The sequence below is a fragment of the Candoia aspera genome, chromosome 12, assembly GCF_035149785.1.
Source record: "Candoia aspera isolate rCanAsp1 chromosome 12, rCanAsp1.hap2, whole genome shotgun sequence".
NCBI lineage: Eukaryota > Metazoa > Chordata > Lepidosauria > Squamata > Boidae > Candoia > Candoia aspera.
Genome location: NC_086164.1, coordinates 16700230 through 16726768, shown reverse-complemented (window position 1 = coordinate 16726768; position 26539 = coordinate 16700230). Strand labels below are relative to the sequence as shown.

Genomic DNA, 26539 nt, shown 5'->3' with positions numbered 1-26539 from the left:
ATCCAGTATGTGTCTGAAATATTCCATGACAGTCTGACAAGCCATGTCCACTGTCTGTCTCATATAAATTAGTAATCTGGAATAGTGGGCAAATAGCTCCAAATGAATTCTTGGGTAGATACCCAACACGACCCTTGGCATCATCTGATTAGTACCAGGATAGAACATTGCAAGGGTTGTTGACTGGCTGGAGAAGTGGAAGAACATTCTAGAAAAAGGCAGTTGTAACCCTTTTCTGACTTGCTGCAAAAGACCTATCCCTGAATCACCACCAGGGGTCGACGGAAATACTTTTTAACTTTGCGATTGGTAACAGCCTCAACACAACATTTTCCAAATAATCGTGGATGTTTAGAATGGGGCGGGAAAGCAGGAAAGTAATATTATCATTATCCACAAGTATAGTTTTGAGTACGGCATTTAGATGGGAGAGGAAGTAGCAGAACTGCACATTACTCTTTCTTCCTAGAAAACTGACCAGAGGGAATAGGAATATGGGCTTGTTCATGGGAGTGGCATGAATTGGGAGGTGACAGAGAAGGACCAGGAACTTGTGTTTCTCTTCCTCCCTCCCTTCTTGGTGGGAGACAAATTCTTATTAGGTTTAATGTGTATTTGTAGTTGGTTTTATTTGAAAACAGAATTGCTAATTGGGTTGAGTATTTTAAATTCTTTTCCACCCCATTCGCTATTTGCCAGCCTAATTTCCTATAGACGTTCAAAGTAGAAAGGCTGGTCGCATCACTACATCTCCACCACAAACATTATTATTGGTAACAAACATCTTCAGTTTATTATATAAGGAATGTCATTGCTATGTTTTTCAACAAGAACACTGGCATAGAATTGATATTTTGAAAATGGTACTCTTCCAAATGACCTCTTGACAATGTTGTCACTCCAAAAATGATTTACTCTGCTGTGAGGAGGATAATCACACAAATGTCACATGGGGTGACTACAGGAGACAAGGTAAAAGAACAAAATATGTTCATGGTTGTAGGATAAGTCTGGCCTAAGAATAGTATTCTGTGTGTTTATAAGCAGAAGTAAGTCTTTCTGAGTTTAATAGCACTGCCAAATAATTTCATGCCTGATTGCAACTTAAACGATTAACCACCTTTCACAATTCTAATGCTTTCCTTGTAAAACACCCACACACCCCAGTACAGTTGCAATTTTGTGTTGCTTTTCTTTTGCAATTTGAACCTTCTATACATTTGGTTATACCCATTAGGAAGATACTAGTATACAGTATCTGCCGTCAAAGATAAAGAATTGTTATGTTCTAGTTATGTGACCGTAGTTAACCATTTAAAATATACTTCCATGGTGGTAAATGTTATTCCATAAAATAGCTGTACAACAGTCACACACAATTACTAACTTTTACATAAAACTTTTTTTAACCTAGAAACATATACTGCCAGTTCCCCGTCTTGCTGTTGATTGAATTTGTTCAGAAGACCCTAGTTCTCTTGGGAATAATGTAAGTAGAGTGTCAGTTTTGTTCCTGATTGGACCCTGTTCATATTCATGTATTAATTAATGTAATCCAGCAGTCTGGGTTTTATGGAATATATAAATGCAATATATTGTGCTTTCTGATTGTTGGAAATAATGAAGAAAATTGTGTGCATGTGTTGTTAAGAGGATTTGAAACTGTACTTGCTTATCAATCCAGAAGAATGGGGAAGGGATACTCAGTTGGTGCTGATTCTCTAATATTTAGTTAACTATGAATCACTGTGCTCCTGCCTATGTTTTTGCTTTTTCATTCTTAGATAATACTTCATGCTAAGTATTCTGTCAAGTATCAATTGTGGTATTAACATTTCTCTGTGTATGTTCTTCATACGGAGTCTGCTTCTGGAGTGTTGAATAAACTGGGAAAAAATTATCAAAATAGTATTTAAGGAAATACTACATTAAGCAGAATGAAGAATACTAGTATTTCATTCTGGTGGCTGGAATTTGAATCTCTTGCCTTTGTTTTCCGTAAAGGTCAATCAAGTCCCCTTGGAAGCTAGTTCAGGGTGTTATTGGTGAGGCATTTCATGGCACTGGTTTCGGCTCTATAACCAAATACATGAGTTACTTGTTATATTAAGTAAACAACCAGAATAGTCAGAGGAAATCTAAAAGGAACCTTATTGCATTACTGGGATGGGGAGAATCCAACCTGCAGCCTGTAACAGTTTTAAGATGCAGCTGGTTGCGTAGACTTTAAATTAGACCCTGCTTGAAGGCTATAAAATACCCTCTGAGCTTTGTAACAGTTTTTCCCCCAGAACTGCCTTCCTGCCATATGTGCCCTCCAGATGTCTTGTCTTGTCCATGGGAATTATGGAAATTGCAGCCCAGAACTTCTGGAGGGCATCAGATTGAAGAAGTCTACTTGACAAATAGTTTATATCTCCTTCCTCTTCTTTTTCTGTCCATTTGATTGTCCAGTTTAGGGAAGAGTTCTAGAAAACATGTCCTTTTTTCAGAGGCCTTCCTCTTTAGAATATTGGCAACATGAAATACAATGATCGTTGGCAGGAAACTGAACATAGACATTATTGAAATTACGAACTTTTAACATTGATTTCAATGCTCCTAATTCAAGTCACTTACTTTAAATCCAACCCTTGTCTTGTCTCCATGCTGAAGGTTTTCTTGCCTTAAGCTCTTTTCTTTATCACTCTGCATTTGGTCTCTTGAATTATTAACTTTAATCTTTCTGGTTGTCAGTATGAGATACTTCTATCTACCGTTGGCCTCTTTCATTTAGTTATTAATGATCATTTTTACTGCCTTGAGCACTTTTTACATTATAGTGTTGAGCTGGCTTGAACATTTACTTGGAAGGGTGTAATTTAAAAAAATGGGAGAGTCTGCTGAAGTTAGTTTTCTAAAGAATTTATATGTTAAATTACCAATTTCTTAAGCTTGCAATACATAGTTTCCTTAGTGTTGCAAAAATCCTGCAAATAGTCCAATAAAGAACAAAGAGAAGTGCTTGTCAGAATCATAAACAGCATTACTGAATCTTTCTGATGCAATGCTTATATTGCTAAATTGAATTAAAAGCACAACATTTTAAGAGCAAAGTATTTACCCAATTCTCCTAAATATTTGCGGTGGGGGCAAAGAGCCATTGAACAAATAAATATATTTCCTTCCAATGCAATGATTTAAAATCCACAACACTGTTTCAAAAGTTCAGGCCAGCTCCTTCGATGTCCAGGGTCTAGCTGCATGTTGAAATGAAGCCCATGAAGGACTGAAGCTAACAAATTATTGCTGTTTTTCTCCTGCTCTCTGATTACCCTTGATCTTCAAATAATTTGGTGCTGCTGTTGCTGACTGCCAGACGTTTCTAACCTTTCAGTGATTCCTCTAAACCTCAGCCGCCTAAAACCTTCGTTTTGCTTGTGCCTGCTGCTGCTGTCGCTCTTCTTCCTTGAGAAACTTGGATTCCCCAAAAGGACAGGTGGCAGATTTCAAAGAAAGAGAAAGCTGTCCATTATGAATCTTAAACTAAGACTATGGACCATTCTGTGGTTCCCCCTGTACTTTTTGATAAATGTGTACAGTGCCCTTGTATTCATACCATGGTATTTTCTTACAAACGTTAAGAAGAAAAAGGCTATGGCAAAGCGCTTAAAAGCTAAGCCCATCTCCGACGGCCCCGGCGGTCCGTACCGATCCATTTCGCATCTGGAATCATTAGCCACTATAGACTTTCCTGGCGCAGACACACTGGACAAATTGTTCGACCTTGCAGTGACGAAGTTTGGGAAGAAAGATTGTCTTGGAACGAGGGAGCTCCTGAGTGAAGAAAATGAAATGCAGCCAAACGGAAAAGTTTTTAAAAAGGTAATGACTTCTGAGCATGCGTAAATCACCCTTCCGAAAGAATTTTCGGGAGGGGTGAAAAGATAGAAAGCCAAAATTAGTCCCAAAAGATAGGTACTATTTCTTATTTGTACAATTTCCTTTCGAACACTCTTTGGTTTCTTTCACAGTAGCAATCATGAAAATGTTGATTTCAGATTGCATTTCATTGTTACTTTGCAGTGCTGACACAGAGGCAATGCTTTTAATGGCACATTGCTTCAGGTTGTATAAAACGCCTACTTCTACCAGAAGAAATGCCTTTGATTGCTAGCTGCTTTTCTGCAGCAGTTGTCCTGTAAGTTGGAAATGGGCCATCACATGATAAAGAGTTTTAAGTGCTTCAGAGGGGACTTCTTTTATTGAACCAACTGGGCGGAACAGAGCAGGAAAATCTGTGGAGTGGCATGGACGGTTTCTTGAACAGTAGTCAGACTTGATCCGGTATAAGTTGCATTTCTTTCGTGTTCCATTTCTGTTATCAGCAATGGTTAAGCTTTAGTTTTTAAGCCCTCTTGCTTTGCTCTCCTTAACATTAATGCCAGCTGATCAAATGTTTAATCTTGACCAGTTAATCCTAGGCAACTATAGATGGCTGAACTATGAAGAAACCAACCGGAAAGTGAACCACTTTGGGAGTGGGTTAGCCACACTTGGACTGAAGCCCAGGAGCACCGTTGCTGTGTTCTGTGAGACCCGGGCCGAGTGGTTTATTGCCGCCCAAGCCTGCTTCCGATACAACTTTCCTCGTGAGTCTCAGTGCTGCATTTCATAGACATGAACAAGGGCCATAGTCCTATTTTTCTCTAATGTGTCACCGCTCCTGAACGATGTTTGCCCTCCATGTAATGTTGTCATCCAGCACAAAGGTATCTTAGAAGCTGGTGCCTGCGTTGACTTAGCTGTGACATTTATACACACAGTTCAAATATATACAAGACAAAATAATAAACTGATTTGTTTAAGACCAGTGAATTAATTAGGGCATAAGTTTTCTTTAAATAACAGCCGTAATGGAGTATTTACACAGTTCTTTTAATCTGAGTATTTCCTATATGTTCTACCTTCTACTTCTTACTTGAGGTTCGTGTTGTTCATCTTAAAATTGCTGGTATACACGAAACATAAAATTAGCATGGAATGTTTATCACTTCAGCTGAATTTAGCTATTCAGCTACTTACTAATGTTTTGCCTTTTAAATAGTTGTTACATTATACGCCACCCTTGGAGAAGAGGCAGTGACCTATGGATTAAATGAATCTGAAGCATCGTTTCTAATCACTAGCTTAGATCTTTTGGAAGGCAAACTGAAGGTAAATCTTTTGTATGCATGATGGCAAAATTTTAAAAATTAGGCTGAGTTTTTTAACACGTTTTTATTATGTTGTTGTGAAACATACATAATGCATTATATTACTTTGATACAGTGATATTTATACTGCATTGACTAAAGATTGTGGAGTCCGTGGTGCTCTCTGAGTTTTCTTGCAGACGTTTCATTGCCAGACTGGGCAACATCTTCAGTGCGAACAGGGAGTGGGCCTTGCTCTCTGTTTATATACTGTGGCTTGCCCTGCTTGTGTTGGTGGGGTGTTGTTCTCTGCTTGGTAGTTCTGCAACAAAACAGCCATGCTCAGAGAGCACCAGGGACTCCACAGTTCAACCCTGAGCTACAAATATTCTCTCTGATGGACTAAAGATTAACACTCTTAATGTTTTTTAGGCTGAATTTTTGAGAACAGTGGAAAGCTGTAGTCAGTGGTATTTTGCACTGAGACTGTAAAACGTGTGTGGCATAGCCTTACAATTATTTGAAAATTGTCAGAAATTAATCAAAGCAGGGAAATGTCTTGCCCAGCAGCTATAATTTTTACCAAACTTTGAAAACCAGCCACTTTACTTTAAATGAGACTTCTTTCTCCTGGAAATGCTGTGATTCTAACAGAAACCTAAAACAAGATTTTTCCATCCTTTGATGGTTGTCAAAGAGTCAGAGATAGGAGGAATATATTCTTAAAATGTTGTCATAACAATGAACTTTCACAATCTTGAGAAGTAAATGCAAATATATGTCACGTACTGCAAACTTTTGTTTGGTTTATACAGTCAACTTTCAACTATTTTTGTTCATCAGAATGTACTGTCAAAAATTCCCTGCCTCAAGTACATCATTTATGTGGATAACAAGGCTGTCAATAAATCAGAGTATCCTAAAGGGCTGGAGATTCAAAGCATGCAAGCAGTAGAACAACTCGGGGCCAAACCAGAAAACTGTAAGTTGCTTGGTTGCTCTTGCTTCATAATAGTCTGCTTCTCCAGAAATTTGTTCTGAATTTGCAAGGAAGCTGCAACAGTAAAACAACTTGGTCCTCTTCCCTGCTGTAACAAGAAGTAGACTTCATCCACAGAAAGAGTAGCTTGTGGCTTTTCAAATTCCATCTCAAATCCCTGTAGAGAAAGACGGTCTGGAGCAGTGTTTCTCAACCTTGGCAAGTTTAAGACGTGCGGACTTCAACTCCCAGAATTCCCCAGCCAGCACATCTTAAACTTGCCACGGTTGAGAAACACTGCTCTAGTGTATGGCTACTAGCCTGCTGATGAGAAAGCAGGAGATCTTATCAGTAGCTTGAACTGTGCACATGGCAGTGCCCCAAGGGTCGGTATAATCGTTGTGTTTTGAGACTTGCTGAAGTTGGAGTTACAAGGCACGTCACCACCACCATTCATGACCTGGTGCTTCTCATTTGCCCGCACCAGCAGTAAAAGTGCCAGATATGGCTGAAAAAAATATATCATAAGACCTTTTGTCCACCAGTGCTAGACTGAGAAGCAGGAGCTACTCCCCCCAAACCGCCACCACCGTTGGCGTCCAGGACAAGTCACGATGCCGCCATGTACACCCTGATCCCAGAATGATGCAACCTGCGTGATGGTGTCATGATCGTGTGGCATCGCTTCGCTGCCTTGAACACCCAAGCCCACTACCACCCCCCTCCTCAAAAGTGATCAGAACTTTGCTCCCCTTTTCAGCGCTTTTAGAGGAATATAGACAATAAGACCTAGCCTTGCTTGCTTTGCAAGTCTGTATGCACTTACAGCTACCTGTTTTTTTCACAGTGTGAAACATTTTATTGTCTTAGTCTTATTTTCTTTTTTCTCAGTATTGTAGTCTTAACTTTTTCTTTTTTTTTTTGGCCTTATCTTTGTCTAGCAAGCATCCCTCCATGTCGCCCTGTTCCTACAGACAAGGCCCTAGTAATGTATACCAGTGGCTCCACCGGGAGGCCAAAAGGGGTCATGATGGTACATAAAAACTTGATAGCGGGAATGACTGGACAGTGTGAGCGAATACCTGGCCTGGGGTAAGAGGTTCCCGCCACCAAAGATGTGTATTTGCTTATCATTCAGTTCTGTTTTCCCCTCATGGGTCGGGTGAGCTGAGGATAGGGAAAATGAAGCAGGTGCCAGTCCACCAGATGGAAATCCAAGACCTTCCATTCCCTGGTGGGTCTTCCCGTACGTATTCCACCTGCTCTAGCTACTGATGAGAGTCGGAAAGCAGAACGTTTGGCCAACGGAACGGAGATACAGAGAAGGCGGCAGGGACTGAGCTGGCCCAGCCTTGGTGATCCTTCCTTGATAAGTGGCAGTGACAGCAATTCATGTTCAGGGGTCGGATCAGGGGTGGATATTGCCACACTCCCAAGTACCTGTTGGACCTATAGTAATGCCAGCAGCCACCCCTCCCCATTTATTTGGTTTGGTGTAATAATGGCACAAACTCAACAGTGTTCTGTGCAAGACCTTAAGGCAGTGTTTTTCAGCCTTGGCAGCTTTCAGATACGTTGACTTCAACTCCCAGAATTCCCCAGCCATCCGAGGTTGAGAAACCCTGCCTTAAGGTGTAATTGCCAAATCTGGTGAGATTTTTGCCCAACTTGCATAACGTTGTGGGATTTGGGGGAAGTGGAATTGAAATTGTGGTTGGGACACAATAGCACCTGGTACTAAAGGATTAGGAAGCCTCGTGAGGCGCAGCGTGGTGGGCGGCAGTATTGCAACTCAAACTCTCCCCACGGCCCGAGTTCGATCCCAGTGGAAGCCGGATTCTCTCTCGGGTAGCCGGCTCAGGTCGACTCAGCCTTCCATCCTTCCGAGGTCGGTAAAAGGAGCACCCGGCTTGCTTGCTGGGGAAGGTGACGACGGGGGAAGGCAATGGCAAACCACCCTGCTCTATAGTCTGCCAAGAAAACGTCGCAAAAGCGGCGTCCCCCCCAAAGGGTCAGACATGACTCGGTGCTTGCACAGGGGACCTTTCACCATCATCACTAAAGGATTACTTAGTGCTGGATGAAGGCCTCAAGATAGTAGTTGCAATAGGGTAGCCTTAGCGTTGACCCATGTTGTTGCCTAGATCTTTCTTCCCTATGCACACACCACGCAAGGTCCTGTCCAGCCCACACAAGGAACTTGATTGTGCTCATTAGTGGTATGAAGAACACGTTCACCATGCCCAGAACTTAATGACTTGAACCTTAAACATTGGACTGTAAGATTAATGATCAAGACTAGAAATACAGGTATTTATCTCAAAGAGATAACATGGTTCCCTTGCTTTGGGAACATTATTGCTTATTCCCCTCTTGCTAGTTTGCTTCCCAAGGAGATACCACCACTCCTTGAGCAGTAGAAACAGCAGCAGGGTTAATCTTTACAGGGGCAAAGATTAATGCCCCTGTGTTTCTACTGCTGCAAAGGAAGCAGAAATATGCCATTATACTGCTCAAGAAGTGGAAGAAACCCTTCAGAGCGGTACTCTACTTCCCTTGTTTTATTCAGGTAAATCCATGGTGGCCTTTCAGTTTCAATAGGCCCATTAGCTGTCCAAAAGTCAGTCAGAAGAAGCACTGATGCTCTTGACTGCTAGAACCTGGAGGCTAGAGAGAATTAGTGTGTTTGTGTGTGCATGCACAATTTATTTCTGGACTGCCTACTAACCTCAAATCTTCAGGCATGGCACAGAATAGTGTAAAGTACAATGTACCGAAGTTTCAAAAGTCAACACAAAATAAAATGAGCAGTAGGGATGATAATGAATCATAATATTTTAAACTGCCCAGAGTCGTTGCAATACGAGATGGGCAGTAAAGAAATGTGATAAACCAACCATGGTAACAGAATAGCATGGGCTTTTCACAAATCAAAGTACCATTCAAAATTGTTTCTAAAATAAGTGGGAGACAGAAAGACTGCAGGATAAGCACCAAGCAAACCTCTCTAGAGAGGCCATTCTGCAGATGGGAGGCCCCTGCTCCAGGCTTGAAATGGAACCCTATTTCTGCTGGAATTACGTAAATTGGAGTAAGGACGGTCTTTAGAAGGTAACATCTCTGTAACAGCCCTAGTGACTAGAAGCGACAGGTGTAAGATCCATTAAAGCTTCTCCAGTGGGGGAGTTCTCCAGCAGTGTGGACTTCATCTCCCAGAATTCTCCAGTGCTAGTGTGGGCAAGTTGAGATCCCTGCCTCTGGAGGCTACCCAATTTGGCTGAAGCTACGTTTAAACTCAGTCAGTCAGAGGTGATGTTTTATCAGCCTGAATATACCTTAGACCACAAGGGTCTAAGTTGTCCCTAGTCAAGAGAAAAAAACCCAAGCCATGTTTTGTGCTTATTTCAACCAAGATATCCTGATTGCCACATTGAAGCAATGTATATTTCTCCCTTAGACCCAACGACACATACATTGGCTACTTGCCTTTGGCTCATGTATTAGAACTGACAGCAGAAATTTCCTGTATCACATACGGCTGCAGGATTGGCTATTCCTCTCCGCTCACCCTGTCAGACCAGGTAAGCCAGTGGATGGAGCTGCTTTGCAGACCTGTTAGGAGGAGATGCTTTTAATTAATACTAAACACTGGATAGAACCTTAAGGTGAGAAGTGGTCTTAGGCTTGCCACTAAGAACATCTTTAAATTGTATTCCTGAAGCATTTCTAGTTTTCTTGATTGCAAGTTTTCTGTTTTCTCATCAGCTTTAGAATCTGATCTGCTCTTTGACCCTCAAGCAGTGAAATATGAATGCTCTAAATTTTGTTTATTATTTCAATTTGTAAAGTTCAGCCGCCCCAAGCACCTTTCCATTGTTCTATTCTTCTGTGAAAATAATTGAATTTAATCTTGGATTCTCGCTTTTTTCCCCTCTTACAGTCAAGCAAAATTAAAAAGGGAAGCAAAGGAGACTGCACCGTTCTGAAGCCCACTTTGATGGCAGCTGTGCCTGTAAGTATCAGCAGGGATGAGATGCTTGTGAAATGTTACATACTTCTTGCCGAAACTTTATTAAAAAATTGTTGGTTTAAATGTTAAACTTCAAACTTTAAAAAGTACAGTGACTTATTTTTCCCAGTTGGTTTATCTAGATCTCCAATCTTAGACCCCTGAATCATAAAAGAAATGTACTTCTTGAATGTTGTAGAACCAGGTGCAGATGTGTGTGTGTGTGTGTGTGTACAAATTGGTTGTGCACGTTCGTTTACATTAAACAGCTGTTAGTGCTCATGTTTCATAAAACACGTTTTGGAAACCTGTCTTCCTTTCTGCACCCCTTCCTTTCTCACACCCTATTAAGCATAGCCAGTAGTTAGATATAATGCAATTGGCAGCAAAAATTTTAATTTACAGGGGGAAAAGAATCTAGCGTATAATTTGGCAACACAACAGACCTTTGAAACATCTCAGAACATCTCAGTTTTATCATGAGGAGCCCCCCCCCACCGACTTCTCACCCACACAATAGTTTCCTGTCACCCATTTGCTTGCGCAATGGGAAAAAAAGAAAATGTACAACCATTTTCTAAAATGGCTTTTATTTGCCTAGTTAAACAGAAAAAGAAACAAGCAAAACAAGGGGTTCTCATAAATGTAAAGTTTCATGCAACAGTTTCAAGAAAGGATGGCCATGTTACATTATAATCATCCATGTATAATCCACATCTGTATGTAACTTATGCATAAGCTGCAAGCAACATCAGATCTTCAGTCCTCTAAGTAAATAATGGCCATAGATTTATTTATTTGTTGTTCTGACAGCTACTCGTTGAAATAGCTCGGGAGGAGAGGGAGCTCAATTTTTCCATAGCTTTCCGCTGAACAAATAACTCCCAGCTAAAATTGACTGCTAATAGATTAGCCTGATTACACATTAAGGCTTATACAACTAAGGAAATACCTAACTGTTTAAAGTGAATGAATTGTTCCTTCCTGTTATCGTTGCTCAGCTAGGCTGGGCTGGTATAAACCAGTTCAGGAATGAAATGTTTCTCAGCTCTTTAAATTGTTCTTTGTAGGAGATCATGGATCGAATTTATAAGAATGTTATGAGCAAAGTTCAGGAGATGAACTATTTCCAGAAAACATTGTTCAAGATAGGATATGACTATAAATTGGAGCAAATAAAAAGAGGTTATGATGCACCTCTGTGTAACTTGTAAGTACAATTCATGTGTGTTCAATATTTGTTACAGACATAATTCGGGTATTACAATTGCGTAAAAAACCACCGTTTTGGTTCAACCACTGCTTTGGTTCAAGCAGATTGGACTAACTCTTTGTCTAAATCCTAACCTTCCCTTCAGGTGTACATTCATTCATCATGGAGGTCAATGGTGCTTACGTGTGGGTTATTGAACTGCTTTTTAGATTACTGCATTACATTAGGAAGTTTTCTAAAGTAACCTTTGCCAGCCTGCTGACTGTTGAATATATTGGGCACCATATTCCTGGCCAACTGGTCAAACACCAGGCCATGTGAGGATTCTGAAAGTTGCAGTCCAGGTTATCTGGAGGGCCCCAGGTGTATCAACTGGCAAGCGTCTTTGAATCTTGCCACTCAAACCCTTGGGTGAATGTAAAATATTTTATACTATTATAAGAGTTTCCCGGATTTCCAGGGAACCTTAGATGAATGTGTTCAAACCACCCTGACTTGCACACAGTCTGATTTGAACAAGACTTAACCTGCTCTGATCTGAAGGATAGCCATATCTATCATTCTTCTTGGGCCCGGTGATTGGATCCCCTGATTTCAGGGGGTCCACTGCAAGTTCAGCTGAATCTGGAACCCGCGCGTTGCAGGTCTGGTTCCAGTTCATTTCTGAACAGCCGGAAGCCAGCCCAATCTGTACCACTGGGGTTAATCCAGACTAGGTGGACTAGTGGGTGTGTCCGGGGGGGGGGCATAGAGACTCACATATGAGCCATTGATGAATCCTCTTGGCTGCCCTTCGATTGTGTTAACATGGGATTCTTTTCCTTTCAGGCTGCTGTTCAAAAAGGTGAAGGCCCTCCTTGGGGGGAACGTACGCATGATGCTCTCAGGAGGGGCCCCTCTGTCACCTCAAACCCAAAGGTTCATGAATATCTGCTTCTGCTGCCCTGTGGGCCAAGGCTACGGCCTGACGGAAACCTGTGGAGCAGGCACAATCACGGAAGGTAAAGGTTTGTGGTGGGGGTCTTCTTTTCTCGTCGTGCCTCTGGCACGTCTGCAATCTCGTCTGCCATTGGATTGAAAGAACAGACGCCTTTGATTCCGCTCTCACTCCTTGTTTCCTGACCTTCTGTCTAGTAACTGACTACAGCACTGGCAGAGTTGGAGCGCCTCTCCCCTGTTGCGAGATTAAACTCCGAGACTGGCAAGAAGGTGAGAAGATCCCATTGTCCAGAGAGACTTTCAGCCATTTCCATGTCTGAAAAATGAACGTGCGTAACACGCTTGGGAAAGCAGATACACAGACTCCTGTTTGAAAGTTACTCCATCCCCAGGTTTTTCTCAAGAAGACTTTTGACTACCTTCGGCCAGTTGTCTTTTTGGTGGGGGAAAGAAAACCCCACCTGGGAAACCTGTTCATTTTCTGTCAGGGATCTGGACAGTTCCAAGGCTGTTCTCAAACAGATGGTGTGAACAGAAGTGAGCAGTTCCAAGTTTCGAAGCTGTTCTCCCCTCCTGGTGTGCTGGTAGGGGGATCCCATCCACTGAGGCCCCGGACAGAAAATTACCAAGGCTGCAGCGCCAGCCAGCCATTCAGACCTCTTGGCTTACGGGCCAGTTGCCGTAGATACCTTTAACTTGCGTTGGCTAAACTGATCCGTCAGGTGAATCCGTCTCCCAACAAACTGCGTAGGTTTGCTGAGATAAGCAGCAATCATTCACTTGACTGGGAATCCTCTGAACCAACTTGAGTGAGTGAGAGTTGTTTGTGTCCTATGTATACCTATTTATATTCTAGATTCAGACAGGTTTTTTGGTACAAAAAGTTTGTGATCATGGTTGGACCTCATGCATCGTAACATTTTACTGCCCGTGTGAATTTAGTGGCTTGACCTAATCAGTCAGCATGATCACACCATCCTTTCCCGATGACCATTTTGATTCGATTCTCCAGAGTTGCTGTAGCCACCGATGCTTTCTTTCTGCCTTTTTCAGGGGGCTATACGACAAGAGACTTGCCAAACCCCAGGGGAGAGATTGTAATTGGAGGGCCCAACGTCTCTGTGGGGTACTTCAGAAATGAGGAGAAGACAGCTGAAGATTTCATCGTCGATGACAATGGCCAGCGGTGGTTTTGTACTGGAGACATTGGAGAATTTCATTCCGATGGTTGCCTGCAAATCATAGGTAGTTACAATGCTTGGTTTTGCTGACAAACCCACCCACCCCTGTTTTTATTAGGAAGCTCTTCCAAGATGTGATAAATTATAACCTTCACTGCAATATAAAACAGTTGTCTTACCCAGTTTTTGTAACTGCCTTCAATTTTTGTAACACATTTTTTAATTTGGTTCTAGCAGTTGCAAAGGTAAGAGAGGTTTCCTCAACAATTGGCTTTGCATGAGAACTGGCATTATTATGTTTTTATTTATGCCCAGTGAATACTGAACATTCTCCTTCAACCTCAAGCTCCACTGAGGGTTCCTTCTGAGGAAAGCCATGTACCTTCAGAGAAGAACGGTCTCTCGAACCCCAATTTTGCTTGATTGTTTCCCCAGATCGTAAAAAAGACTTGGTGAAGTTGCAAGCAGGGGAATACGTGTCTCTTGGCAAAGTTGAGGCAGCCCTGAAAAACTGTCCCCTTATTGACAATATCTGTGCTTATGCCAAAAGGTGAGTTTATATCTATGTGATCTTTCATACCATTTTGCGGGATTTCTAAGCATCAACTTACATTGGACAAGTGCTTTAGTAAAGTATGCCTGAAGTTGGAAAGTAAGAACCTCATGCTCCACTTTCCAGCACCTTTGCTCGCATGACTTCCAAAGTGCTGGAATTAGGTAGGCCCTTTCCCACAGGTGTGATGTATACAACCCAGTGCTTCCCAGCCTCAGCAGCTGGGGAGTTCTGGGAGTTGAAGTCCACACATCTTAATGTTGCTGAGGTTGGGAAGCACTAGATAACCTTACAGCACCCAAGAATCAATTCATGCTGCTTCCTGGGGAGGGTTGCCCCGTATCTTGAGTGAGGGAGCTGACCATCCTCCAGATGGTGCTGAACTGCGTATCTCAGTAATCCAGTAAAGGATGCTTGGCATTTCATTCAGAAACCCTTTGAGGGTCACAGATACATGCACACGTGGCTGCATTCATTCTAGATCATATCTGAATGTATTCAGAAGTATTCTCCTGGTTTTTTTCTCACCTTTTAGCCTTTATGCAGAAATAGAATAGCTAACAATAAGGGGCATTTTTCTATAATTTGAATTCAACAACTGGCATCAAATTTTCATTCATAGATAGATAGATGTTACTGCTTGCACAGCAAAGGTCTTTCTGGGCAGACTGTGAAAGTAATGCCACCATGCATTACAAACAGATTGATCAGCAACCATAGAGACATGGTGCTGACTCCCAGCTTGGCTGGCTTCAAAAAAGGGTTGGACAATTCACGGAAGTCCTGGGGATAAATGGGTATCAGCTTCTGAAGGTCATCTGCTGGGAGACCAGTGGGCTTCCTTGGGCAGTTGGTTGGCCCCTGTGAGAACAGACTGATGGACTAGATGGCACATGTATGGTTACAGCAGCCTTTCTCATTTTTTTAAATGCCTTTTTTTTATTCTGGAGGAGTCCTTCAAATAATTTTCAGGTCTCAGGGAACCTTTGCGTAAACATTATATCTACAGCTAGCATTGCATGGTGCATGAAGTTGTGTGTGTGTGTGTGTGTGTATTTCCATCACAATCTCTCATGGAACCCGAGTTGAAAAAGGCCGGGTTAGAATAATTTTCACTCTAAAGCATTTTCCTCAGTGAAGTGTAACCTAAATCTAAATAGTGTTTTCTTGTGTTTCAATCTAGCAACCAGTCTTACGTTATCAGTTTTGTGGTTCCCAACCAGAAGAAACTAACAGCACTTGCTGAACAGAGGGGGGTGTCTGACAGCTGGGTAAACATCTGTAACAACCCTATCATGGAATCAGAAGTTCTGAAAGCGATTAAGGATATGGCTAACAAAAGTAAGCAAACAAAGAAGGTGCTTCTCTGGGCCGTAATATTTTTACAACACATGATCTCATCTGCAGCAAAGGCCTGCTCGAGTATCAAGCCACAGTGTCTTACTAATGACAGCAGAAATTGTTGAGGGCTTTTGCAAGCCAGTTTCCATGTATTTTTTTTTTCCTTTCCAATCTCTCCAAGATGGGTTGTCAGAACAGTCAAGATGGTGGCTGCAGGCACAGGATCAAAGTCCCATCCCGTGTGGGTCTTTGGTCACGTGGTCGTGGCCGCTATTCCTAGAGTCCAGTCCCATTCCTTTTCATTTTGAAGGTGGAGGAGGTTCAGTGGAAACATGGAAATCTGCAGCAAACTGAGATTGCATCAGTCACGATGCCAATTCTGCCCTTATGTGAAAGCATCCCACACGTACTGTGTGCCACGACATTACAACCCATATTATGTCAATTGTCCCCTGCGGACACCCAAATAAGAGAATTCAAAAAAGTTACAATTCAGCTCCCCAGGCGGCTTTCCCACCCATTTTCAAAATTCCAACCCATGGATTGCATTTCTTGCTTATCTAAAGTAGCAACATACAAATCAGTCTGTATTTATTTAGCCCACTTCAGTTTTGCATGTGTTCATGCACAAGACCATTCATATCTCACCTTAATGCAGTTTACTTTCCTTTAAGGCACATTAAAATGTTAATTAATTTTGTTAATTAATACAAGCATTTTTGTACTCAGTGTTTGAGCTGACAGATTTTTTTATGCTGGCTTTATTATTTTTATAAATAATTCAAGGCGGGGAACATAACTAACACTCCTTCCTCCTCCTATTTTCTGCACAGCAGCAACCCTGTGAGGTGAGCTGAGTGAGAGAGGGGGACTGGCCCGAGGTCACCCAGCTGGCTTTTATGCCTAAGGCAGGACTAGAACTCACCGTCTCCTGGTTTCTAGCCTGGAGACATAACCAGACCAAACTGCCTCTCTATTGTTAGATCAGAAGTGCTGGATTTGAAAGAACGCTGCATTCCAATCTGCGTTGTGTGGAAAAGCAGGCAATTTAAAAATTGCAAACCAAGCAGAATTGACCAATTCTAATTCTGAACATTTATGTAGTTACACTTTCACAGGGACAGTAAGGCTGTGCTTCCTGCTGCTTGTAATTTATAAGAGGGAGAAAGCTATGACTCGATAATGCAATTTCCAGCCCCTTCCCCTTTTGCACTGCTGCTGTTGCCAAAACTGACGGTGTGGAGTCTTGCTGCGTTGAAGGAGGAGAGCCCTAAGGGGAAGCCGTAAAATAGATTCAGCATAGTTTTAGGGACAAAGCACGTCTCCTTCAGCTCCCAAGATCAAGGGGGGGAAAAATAGGCTTAACGTATCAAAACCCTGGCCCTTACCCACAGTATAACACATTGCACCCTGGACCCAGACACTGTGGCCTACCATTCCACACAAAGCAGGATAAGCCATCTTTTCATGGCCAGGATGCATGGTCCTCAAAAAGATTGACTGCACCTTGGCCATGAAAAGATGGCTCACCCTGGTTTGCATGGAATGGTAGGCCACAGCGTCTGAGCCTGGCGAGCTATAGACTATAGTACAGTGTTTCTCAACCTTGGCAACTGCAAGCTGTGTGGACTTCAACTTCAAATGCTGGCTGGGGAATTCTGGGAGTTGAAGTCCACACAGCTGGAAGTTGCCAAGGTTGAGAAACACTGTCCTATAGCGTCACTTAGCAAGGCTAGCTTAGCCTCATGTGTAATCCCTGTGTAAATTCTGGTGCTATGAAAAAAAAATCAGTCTTCCGGAAATAGAATATCACAAAGATGCAAATTTTGATCAATAATGCAAGGGTAGATTCTGACCAGATTTACGCCCCCCCCCCAAATAATGCAGTACAGTTAAGTGTCTGCCATGTACTTTTCAACTGATTTTTAAACGGGGGTAGATTTCTTTTTCTTCTGTAGTATTTTCTTAATGAGGACTCTTAATGAGGCAACAAGTACATACATAAAGTAGAATCAGGCAAGTCTTTTCAAATAGAAAATGGTCTTAATGTTGTGAAGCTGCATTTATTATTACCCTGCCATCTGCTGGCTATAGAGAAGAAGGCTACCAAGAAGAGACCTTTTGTGGGAGCACAGTCTATCTTATTAACATATTTAGGAGATTTCAGGTGTGCATGTTAATTTCAAAAAAAAATCAGCTGATTGTTCCAATTAAATAATGAAGTTATATTAAAAGCAGTGCCAGTGTATGACCTATACATGCAACAAGTAACTTAGTAAAAAACAGATCAGCAATAAATAAGTCAAAATCATAGGGTAATATGTATCAGTCAGTCATTAGCCAAAAGTGCTCCCAAGCAGTTTTAATACTTCCTTTAGCAACACTGTCTATGCTGGATACCAGTAGTGAGGCGTGTGGCCGAACAGCCTCCCTGCCATTGTGTTGCTGCAGCATCTCTGCCAGGCATAAGAACAACCCCATATCTTTGTGGAGGCTGGTTTCTGGCCAGAAGTCTAGGAGCGTTCAGTAGTATAGAGGAGGGAGGGAGGGAGGAAGAGTGCCTAGGCATTAGAAAAGCGAGACTCTTCAATGTTTAGGTCACTGTGGCTCCCTATCCCTGCCCAGAAGATTTGGCAATTACAGGTAATAAAAGGCAATCTCAGTGGCTTGGATTTCAGTGGTTGATATTAAGTAATACTTTCCAAGCCAGGTCTGGATGGTGGGAGTCCAGCAGAGCCGCTTTGGTCAAATTGGAGTAGAAGAAGATTCGAACAGAAAAAAATTCAGGCCTGCTGCATGACATACAAATGAATAATGTTCGTAGGTTGCGTCCATCTACGTTGCAACTGTCTCCAAATCCTGATCTCCGTTTTCTTCTCCACACCCCCTGTCCCCCCCCCCCACCTTGCTCTGACAGTGAAGCTGGAAAGATTTGAAATCCCCATCAAGGTGCGTCTAAGCCCTGAGCCCTGGACTCCAGAGACAGGATTGGTCACAGATGCGTTCAAACTGAAAAGGAAGGAGCTGAAGAACCATTACCTCAATGACATTGAGCGGATGTACGGAGGGAAATAAATCTCCAAACCCCCTTGCGTCAGAAACCGTGCGTTGTTTCTTCTAGAACTGAGTGGCGAATTAGTTTCCCAAAGAGTGGTGGCATTTCCGAACGGAAGTGGCGTTTCATAAAACAGTTGAAAATTGCACTCTGTTGCAAAGAAGGAATGACTGCGCTGGCTTTCTGTGCTGCGTGTCCAAGATCCTGCCGAAACGACTGACCCACTGCCGCTGTTTCATTAGACCACTCCCAGTTCCCAAGGGCCGTGTTCCCACGAAACTCCCTCCGTGGATAAACCAGTGTTTCTGCCTTTGAATTCTGGCTTCTCTCATTCCAAAGCGGTTAGATCAGCTTTGCGGATCCCAACGCGATGCTTTTAAGATGGATGAAAACGAGCTGGTGGTTAAGGCGACACCCTTGACCAGAAAAGGCTTTGGGAGGGCAGAACCGAGTCCTTCCCAAGCACTGCTCCGAAAATGGCTATCTCAGGTCCTTTGCTAGTGTGGCTGTCATTGGTGGCACGAAGGGATGAAGAGGGATTCCTCTTGTGAAAAGGGGGCTTTCACCCAGCCGCAAACTGACAGTCCAACACAGCCACAACTCCCAGCGGGGGTCTTGCACCACATGCCAAACCTACTCCCTCCCGCAGTTTAATGATCACCGGCACCATCATGCCCATCTCTGCAATGAAATTGTTCCCAAAGTTTCTGAATTTTTATTGCTGATTCCATGAACAGGCACTGTAGGCAGTAGGCCGTAGTTTCAGCTGCTAAAGAGAATATTGGTGGCACTTTTTAAAGCCACGTTTTGCTCCTGTGTCGAAAAACTTCTTTCACTGCCATTTGGTGAGCACAGACTAACTCCTATTTATTTATTTTTTCCACAAATTGTTATGTTCTATACAAAAAGAGGGAAGAAAGGCATGGCAGTATACAAATATTTAAGAGTGCCTAAAGAAGAAACTATCCTCATGTACAAGCAGAGGTAAATTAAGACATTCCAATCAAAACATTTCAAGCCCTCTTTCGAAAGGTGACAAGTTGATGACTTTTGCCATCTCTTGCATTGCTTCGTTGGCTTGTGGTGAGAACACTGGCATTACCGCCACAATAATGCTGGCATCTTTTCCGACCATTTATTTATTTGCACTCACTTCCTTTAAAAATCAGTGGAACAAAACAAGTCCTGTGGCTAAAGCAGTCCGCGTACTGTCTGTTTTTGCCGAGTGTGATGCTTTGGAATGTATGCGCCTGTTCCTCTAAGCACATCCGCACCACAGATAAAATCTTTGGTTATTGCTGGTTGTGGTTTTTGTTTTGTTTTTTTAATTTGAAAAGGGCATTTTAATTTATCTTTGACTATATCACATAAAGCAAATCACCTATTGAAATGGATTTCTCTTATATGCGAGTGATGTATGTAGCCTTGGGAACTTTTTGTTTTAAAGTGTTTGTAAAGGGAAAGTTTTTGTCTGCTATTTTTATTTAAAAACTGGAAATCCTTGATGTATTGAGGATGGGTGGGAGAAAGAAATAGGACCGCAGTCTCCTATGTGTTCCGTGTGCATTATCCAACAGAACGTCTTTCGTGCGCTGGGCCTCTCTATTCTTGCTAGTAGTTCACACTTGAAACAGAAATGCTGAAAAGCATGTGTCGATGATGGGATCCTGTTCTACTGTGCACTTTTGATCCTTTTCTGTATGTTGCTTCCATTTTCGTACAGATGTGGCTCTTGGTTGCAATGTGTTACCCTTTGATGGCTCTAAAGTATTTATAAAATAGATTTCCTTTTATCCATTATACTTTAATGTGTATATTATGGTAAAAAAGAAAAATAATTGGATATTGTTTGGAAAATGAAAGAATTTTTGTATGAGATGTTGTCCAATACACAGCCGTTTTAAACGCAAGTTGGGTAAGTTTTTCCTTTTGCAAAGTGTATGTGTGGGTGAACCAGCTTCCAGAGCAACCACAGATCATTAATCCTGGTTATCCTTAGTGCCTGCTCAGAGCTGGCTATGTATAGGGACCAACTTTTAAGCCATGAGAGATATTTGAGATAGCTTTTAGGCACGCTCATCCCCGCCTGCTGACTGAAAATGGAAAAATTCAAATCAGTTAGGTCAAGCAAGGGTAAATGCAGTCATGGGTCCAGGAAAATGCCTCTTAATACCCAACCAAACACATACCCTTATTTACATAAACAACAAATGCTTTCCCTACCATTTAGTGTGCTCTTTTTCCCAAACAAGCCCATTCAGGATGGGGTCAAACTCCTCTGATGTAGAAAGGAGGAGATTATTTTGATTTCAAACATAACAAACAGGAAATGGGTATGTACAGAAGAAATAACTAATGTCAGCTTTCAGCAGCTCACAGTTACTTTATATGTATTACGTATACTGCTGGCCTGGTCGTCATTCTCTCCTGGTTTCTCAACTAGCATCATTTTCAATACAGATGGAGGTGCTTTTGTAACTAACTTCCCAAGAGGGCAGATGGCTTAATTGGTGCAGAAGGTCATGGGGCCCAAAATGTTTTTGTTCTACTTCATTCACACGGTTCTTGAGGCGCTAATTTTCCAGGATTTTTCCAAGTGTAAGTGTCTGTAGTTCATAAGCAAGAGTGCACCTGACTGCTGTCCCATGAGTAGTCTAGGTATACAACCATGCTCCTTACTATGGGCAAGTTTTTCTAATGCTGAGAAACACTTCTCTGCATACCAAGAGGCTTGCCTTTCACTTTCATAGCGGAATAAATTAATATTGCAGAGTCTTATCAAGAGGTGCTAAGAGACAACAAGAACAAAGACGTCTTCTATAGAAGCTAGGACAGATTTCAACTTCGTTGCTAGGTCAGAATTCCCTCATTTGCAGCTAGAACAGGTCAACAAAGCACCATGTCTTGGAATTTTCTGTGTGTCTCCTCCCATCAACTAGAGTTCATAAGGTAAGCAGGATCAAGATCTTACTGTCATGTCTACAGGTCTGTAATTCTAAAATGATGGGCACAGCAGTAAACTCAGATTAGCCCAGATTAGCTAATCCAGGCAGAAGTGATCAGGCTTCACCAGCCACCCTCAGCTTTTTTTTTTTTTTTTTTAATGCCAACTTTATCCCAAGCACTGGCTTTTCACTGCATGCAAAGTTTTAAAGAAGACAGGTTGGGCCAGAATCAGGCTTGGTATTCCTTGCAGCTTGACTAAACATAAGATGGAATGGAGCTACGGTCATCTTAAGGCAGTCCAAAAGTTCCTTCCTTGGAGCCCCATAACAGCCAGATTATACATTGTGATTCACAGAGAAGGGAAACAGCCCGGTGGCTTTTAAAGCCCTCTGTAATTGTTCTGCTGAAAACTGGCAAAATTCCTGAGTCCTCAGCAGCGCAATTTTGGAATAAAAATAAAGGTGGAGATGAGAGCATTTAATATCCCAGCGGCCTCGCTCCTCTCAAAGAACTATGCCCTGAAGCAAGATTTTCAGCTTGCCTTCTACTTTTGCTGTAAATGGGTTGGCTGACTGTCAGTCTCATCTCTAAAATGTACAGTTAATCATGCAATCCTTTCTGCAGTAAAGTAATCCAGAGTTGAAAAATACCTAGAAGCTTGCTGAGCCCTACTGAGATTGTGGCGTCGAACGAGTTAACCCCACCCACCCACGTGGAGCTGCTCCAGGCTCAGTTGTTTTGGAAGCAGAAAAAAGATAGATAAAAATCCACAATTATGTATCCTGATTTGTCTTAGGGAATATGTTGTTCCTTATAAGAAACAGATTACAGCATGTTTGCAGCCTCAGCCTTTTTTGGTAATTCTGCATTACTTGCTTTGTGTGGAACAACTCTGAACTGGTTGATGGAGGGCAGATCAAGCTGACCTGTCTTCCTTTGCCCACGTGCTCTAAAAATTCCACATCTCATCTACCCACAAATGCATCCAGAAAAACAGGTTTCCTAAAGGAAAGTATGGGGAACAAAGGTGTAAAACAGAAGTCACTGCTTTCTGCTGAAGAGTAAAGCCATGCAGAAGTTTGATGGCTCTTCCTGCAGATGTTTCTCAAACCTTTATTGCTCTCTGGTTATGTTACAGCTACAACCCTCAGCATCCCTGGCCCAGAGCTGGCCTGCAGGTGCCCATTTACTCTTGAACAGATACACAGTGGGTGAAATGGAACCCCCACCTCCAGTTTGATGGGTATCAGTAAAATAGGGATGAATGTGAAGCAAATCTCTACCATGTTCAATAGCATTTACTCCCAAGCTGAACTGCCCACACTCTGCTCCTATACAAAACCTGTAACTATGCCTCCAAGTTAAAATCCTAAGAACAAGATGTTAGTAGATTTCCAAAAACACCCTAACTTGTAAAAAAACAAACATGGAAGACTCAAGCAACTGGAGTATTGGGAGAATGTTTTTCCTTAGCCCTTAGGAGGTGAAGTTTATAGAAGAGGTTCAATCTGTTGTAGTAATTGGGAGTTGAGATCATACCAAATGAATTAGAACAGTCATTCTTGAAAGAGATGGTTTGGCGTTTGAGAATTCTACCAGTCCAGTTAAATTCATGGATGTAGTGATGAAAAGCAGATCCAGAGATGCCTACAATTAAATATCTCCTCCTCTGCTGTCCCACCAGTCAAACTACAGCCAAAGGGCAGTTGAGGAAACAGTATTTTTTTTTAAAAAAAAATCTAGAACTCATGATCTTCCATAACTTCTCAGAAGTGGAGACTTTTCATAGCTGAAAAGTTGTGAAAACGTTTATTCTACCACAGGGTGAGCCAACCGTTTAGCCAATGCATCCGGTCCCCAAGAAGCGAGTAAAGGCAGGAATGCTGAATTCAGGAACTGCACTTAGAGTAGTAAGCAGCGGATACAACATGGTGCCAAAGAATCAATTAAGCCTTCCTTTCCAAGCTCAACTCAACCCTTCATCCTTAAGAAGCAAAAGGAGCTTCTTGGTGCAAAAGAAAAGAAAAAAAAATCCAGCATAGGGCAATATAATATCAATATTTATTTACCTGGGAATCGTATCTGCCATTCCAATCCAAAGAACCCTGGGCAACTTACAGTCCCCCCCTCAGATAAAAACACAATCTTCTGGTTAACCTGCAAGATCAGCAACTTAATAAAGAAGTCTTAGGTGGCTAGGGAATAAGATGTTTTAAAGCCTTCTCAATCTTGTAGCAGAGAGGAAGTAAGACTCAAACCCAGTGGCCCAAAATATAAGCTGGACTCCCCCCAAAAGAGAACTTTTGTTGATTTTAAAAACATCCCTGAGGGCACTCGGAAAGTGACGTCCTAACTGTCTAGCCAGGCAAAAGAACAGACAACCCTGCAGATGACTGTGCCTAAAGACAGCACAACAAACACCTTGTATTGGGTATGTAAAGTGTGAAATGTGTCACAAAATAATAAGCAGGTTCAGTCAGGTTAACTTCCTTTTTGTTACTCTTACCAGTAGAAATTGGAAAGAAGAGATGCTGAAAACATTTCAGTTGTGTCCCTCATCTTAATGATTCAATGGAATTAAATTCTAATATCCTTTTACTGTTTTATAACTACCTTGAATACTTTTCTTTGGCACAAAGGCAACTTTTCTTTCCAGTTGGATTCCTGAGGCTCCAAGGTGGGAAGGTGGCCCTAGGTTCTGCAGAAGTTTCCAGAAAACGAGGCCCACCTCCTGCAAATAAGTTCTAGAGCCATGTGGGCTAGAAATGAAGTCCATCATCTCTAGAAAACACTAGGATGAGCTACATGTTACACCAGGGCGGGGGAGCTCTCCATACATAATATAATCTCCCTTTCCTTCCAGTCAACTGGTGATTTGGACATATCTATGCAAGTTTCTTGGCAACAATACAAAAGTGATTTGCCATCCCCCACCCTTTTTTGGGGGGGGTATATTTTAACTTTGTCCTACATCTCTGGAGTTTCTGGACTTTGAAGAAGCCGGATAGGAAGAGTATTGACCTCTTGGACTTTGAAGCTGGAGAAGACTCCTAAGAGTACTGTGAACAGCCAAGAGAACCAGCCAAGAGAAAATTGAACAAATCGACCCAGATTTCTCATTTGAGGCACAAATGACCAGGCACAAATTATCTACTTTTGACACATTATGTGAAGACCCAGGTCTCTGAAAAAGGCTCTAATGCTGGGAAAGGTGGAAGGAAAGAGAAGAGGAGGAGGACCAGCAAGGTGGAGGGGCTCAGCAGTAAGTGCACCCTTGGAAGACCTGAAGGACCAAGTTAGGGACAGATCATCATGGAGGACATCTCTGTATGTGGTCACTAAGAGTCGACAACGACTTGATGGCACCTAATCAATCAATCCGGAGCTTCTGCGTGGTTCCTCCATCCAATTACTAGCCAGGATTAACCCTGATTCGTTTTTTACATCAGCCAGGCAAAGCTAGGCGCTGCCCCCTTCCTGAAAGTAGTACGCAAAGGGCCCGGGTTGTTCTAAAAACGGACGTGCCTTCATGCTACAGGGACGGTGGCGGCAGCAGCTGCTTCCCACTTCCATCACGCCCCCCCACCCCAAGACAAGGAAAGCCGCCAGGTGGCTTCTGCTCCGCTCCCAAATATTCAAGCGCGACCCCCCCCTTTCCTTCCAATTCCTAAGGGGGGCAAGGGTGGGGGAGGGCAGCCCAGCAACACTCCCCCCCCCCCAGCTCGGCTCGCAAGATTTCCCATTAAGGCATCGAGGCGCCTCCGGGGGACGGAGAGACGCTGGCTGGAGCCCCCAGACCCCAAAGCCGGCAGGCGGAGCGGGAAAGCCGGGGGAGCCGGGCGCGCCCCGGAACCATGCAAGGGCCGGGCGCGAACTGCAGCAGCGAGGGCCGGCGGCTGCAGCGCCTGCTGGGCCGGCTGTGGCAGGAGCTGCGCGGCGGGGGCGGCGGGGGGCCCCAACGCTTCTGCCAGCCCCGCCGCCGCGCGCCCGTCGGACGAGGGCGACGCCTACCTGTACATCCTGCTGATCATGATCTTCTACGGCTGCCTGGCCGGCGGGCTGATCCTGGCTTACACGCGCTCGCGCAAGCTGGAGTCCAAGCACGACCCCTACCACCTCTACATCGAGCGCGACTGGGCGGGCGCGCGGGGAAGGGGGGCCCCGCCGGCCCGGGCGAGCGGCGCAGCAGCGGGGAGAGCGAGCCTCTGTGAGAGGGGCGGCGGCAGCCCAGACACCGCCCCCCCCCGGGCGCGCGCCAGAGATTCCGCGGGGCTGCGTGGAAGCTTCAGGGCTCAACAGGGCTCCTCGGTTCCGAAGCCCTGCAGGGGTTGCAACGGCCCGGACCGGCGGAGCAGCGCTCGAGAGGCCGCCTGTAAGGGAGAGGAGCAGGTGGATCCTCTCTCTTTCTGGCCGCCCCCACCCCCCACGCCCACGGGTGCCTTGGAAAGGAGAAGAGCAGCCCCGCGTACTTCGGCTGCTTCCAGCCCGACGTGGGGGCTTCGGCTGGCTCTGCTCTCCCGCTCTGAAAAGCACGTTCCTCAGCCAACCTCCCTGCTCGTGGTCCTGGCTGGTTTTTTCTGGAGAGGAGGCTCCGCTGTTTCCTGCAATGAACTTTCGCTAGGGAGAAAATACCCACAGCGAGGGGCTCCGGCGTCTTCGTCCCTCCCTCGTGGCAGCTGCCAGGGCTGGACCACGTCAAAGGAGGCAGAAAGAGGCCGCAGCGTCCAGAGACAGGCTCGAAAATCCAAGGGCTGAATGCCGCGTTGGCTTTAATGCAAGAGAACCAGGGGGTTACATTTCTAAAGGCTGCCTTTGGAATTTGCTTTCTTGATCACCGATCAAGCGGGTGCGACTGGCTCACGGAAGGCTGGTCGCCGTCTAGTTAAGGCAGGAGTGGGCAAACTCCAGCCTTGAAGACCGCGCTCTGCCACTGGGCTTCCGGGATCCCAAGAATCTGTGTGCTTCCGAATGATCAGAAAAGGAGATCCTCAGGATCTCATCAGATAAGGTGAAAGCACGACTGTCAAGCCTGGCTTAAGAGCTGCCTGGAGGCTCAGCCAAGGTTCTCCTGCTCCGGTGGTTGGATTTATTTGGTTTCTGTTACTTAAGAAAGAAGATGTAGGTATGGAAAGATGCAAGGATCTGTTTG

At 43.6% G+C, this 26539-nt stretch overlaps 2 protein-coding genes across 3 annotated transcripts in view; one reads left to right on the top strand and one right to left on the bottom strand.

Annotated features, from left to right (window-relative positions):
* COL4A5 (collagen type IV alpha 5 chain) overlaps positions 1-26539 on the bottom strand; it is a 669904-nt gene that overhangs the window by 376884 nt on the left and 266481 nt on the right. The gene's annotated exons all lie outside the window — the stretch shown is intronic.
* On the top strand, positions 1415-20354 carry ACSL4 (acyl-CoA synthetase long chain family member 4). 2 transcript variants are annotated; one of them, XM_063313459.1, is made up of 15 exons: positions 1415-1489; positions 3625-3864; positions 4454-4631; positions 5087-5196; positions 6018-6156; positions 7095-7245; positions 9611-9734; positions 10094-10165; positions 11233-11372; positions 12204-12376; positions 12510-12584; positions 13368-13559; positions 13931-14045; positions 15232-15389; positions 18307-20354. In XM_063313459.1, exons 2-15 carry the CDS (start codon positions 3637-3639, stop codon positions 18462-18464), a joined length of 2013 nt encoding a protein of 670 aa, XP_063169529.1. In that variant the 5' UTR covers positions 1415-1489; positions 3625-3636; the 3' UTR covers positions 18465-20354. The 2 variants fall into 2 exon arrangements, with proteins under 2 accessions (XP_063169529.1, XP_063169528.1); XM_063313458.1 differs by lacking the exon at positions 1415-1489 and having other exon boundaries at positions 3453-3864.

Bases quoted from the DNA above. Each gene is read 5' to 3' on its own strand.
- ACSL4 (XM_063313458.1), top strand. From the start codon at position 3,514: ATGAATCTTAAACTAAGACTATGGACCATTCTGTGGTTCCCCCTGTAC. The intron at 4,632-5,086 runs GTGAGTCTCAGT...CCTTTTAAATAG, and splicing joins CTTCCGATACAACTTTCCTC to TTGTTACATTATACGCCACC. The intron at 12,585-13,367 runs GTGAGAAGATCC...TGCCTTTTTCAG, and splicing joins ACTCCGAGACTGGCAAGAAG to GGGGCTATACGACAAGAGAC.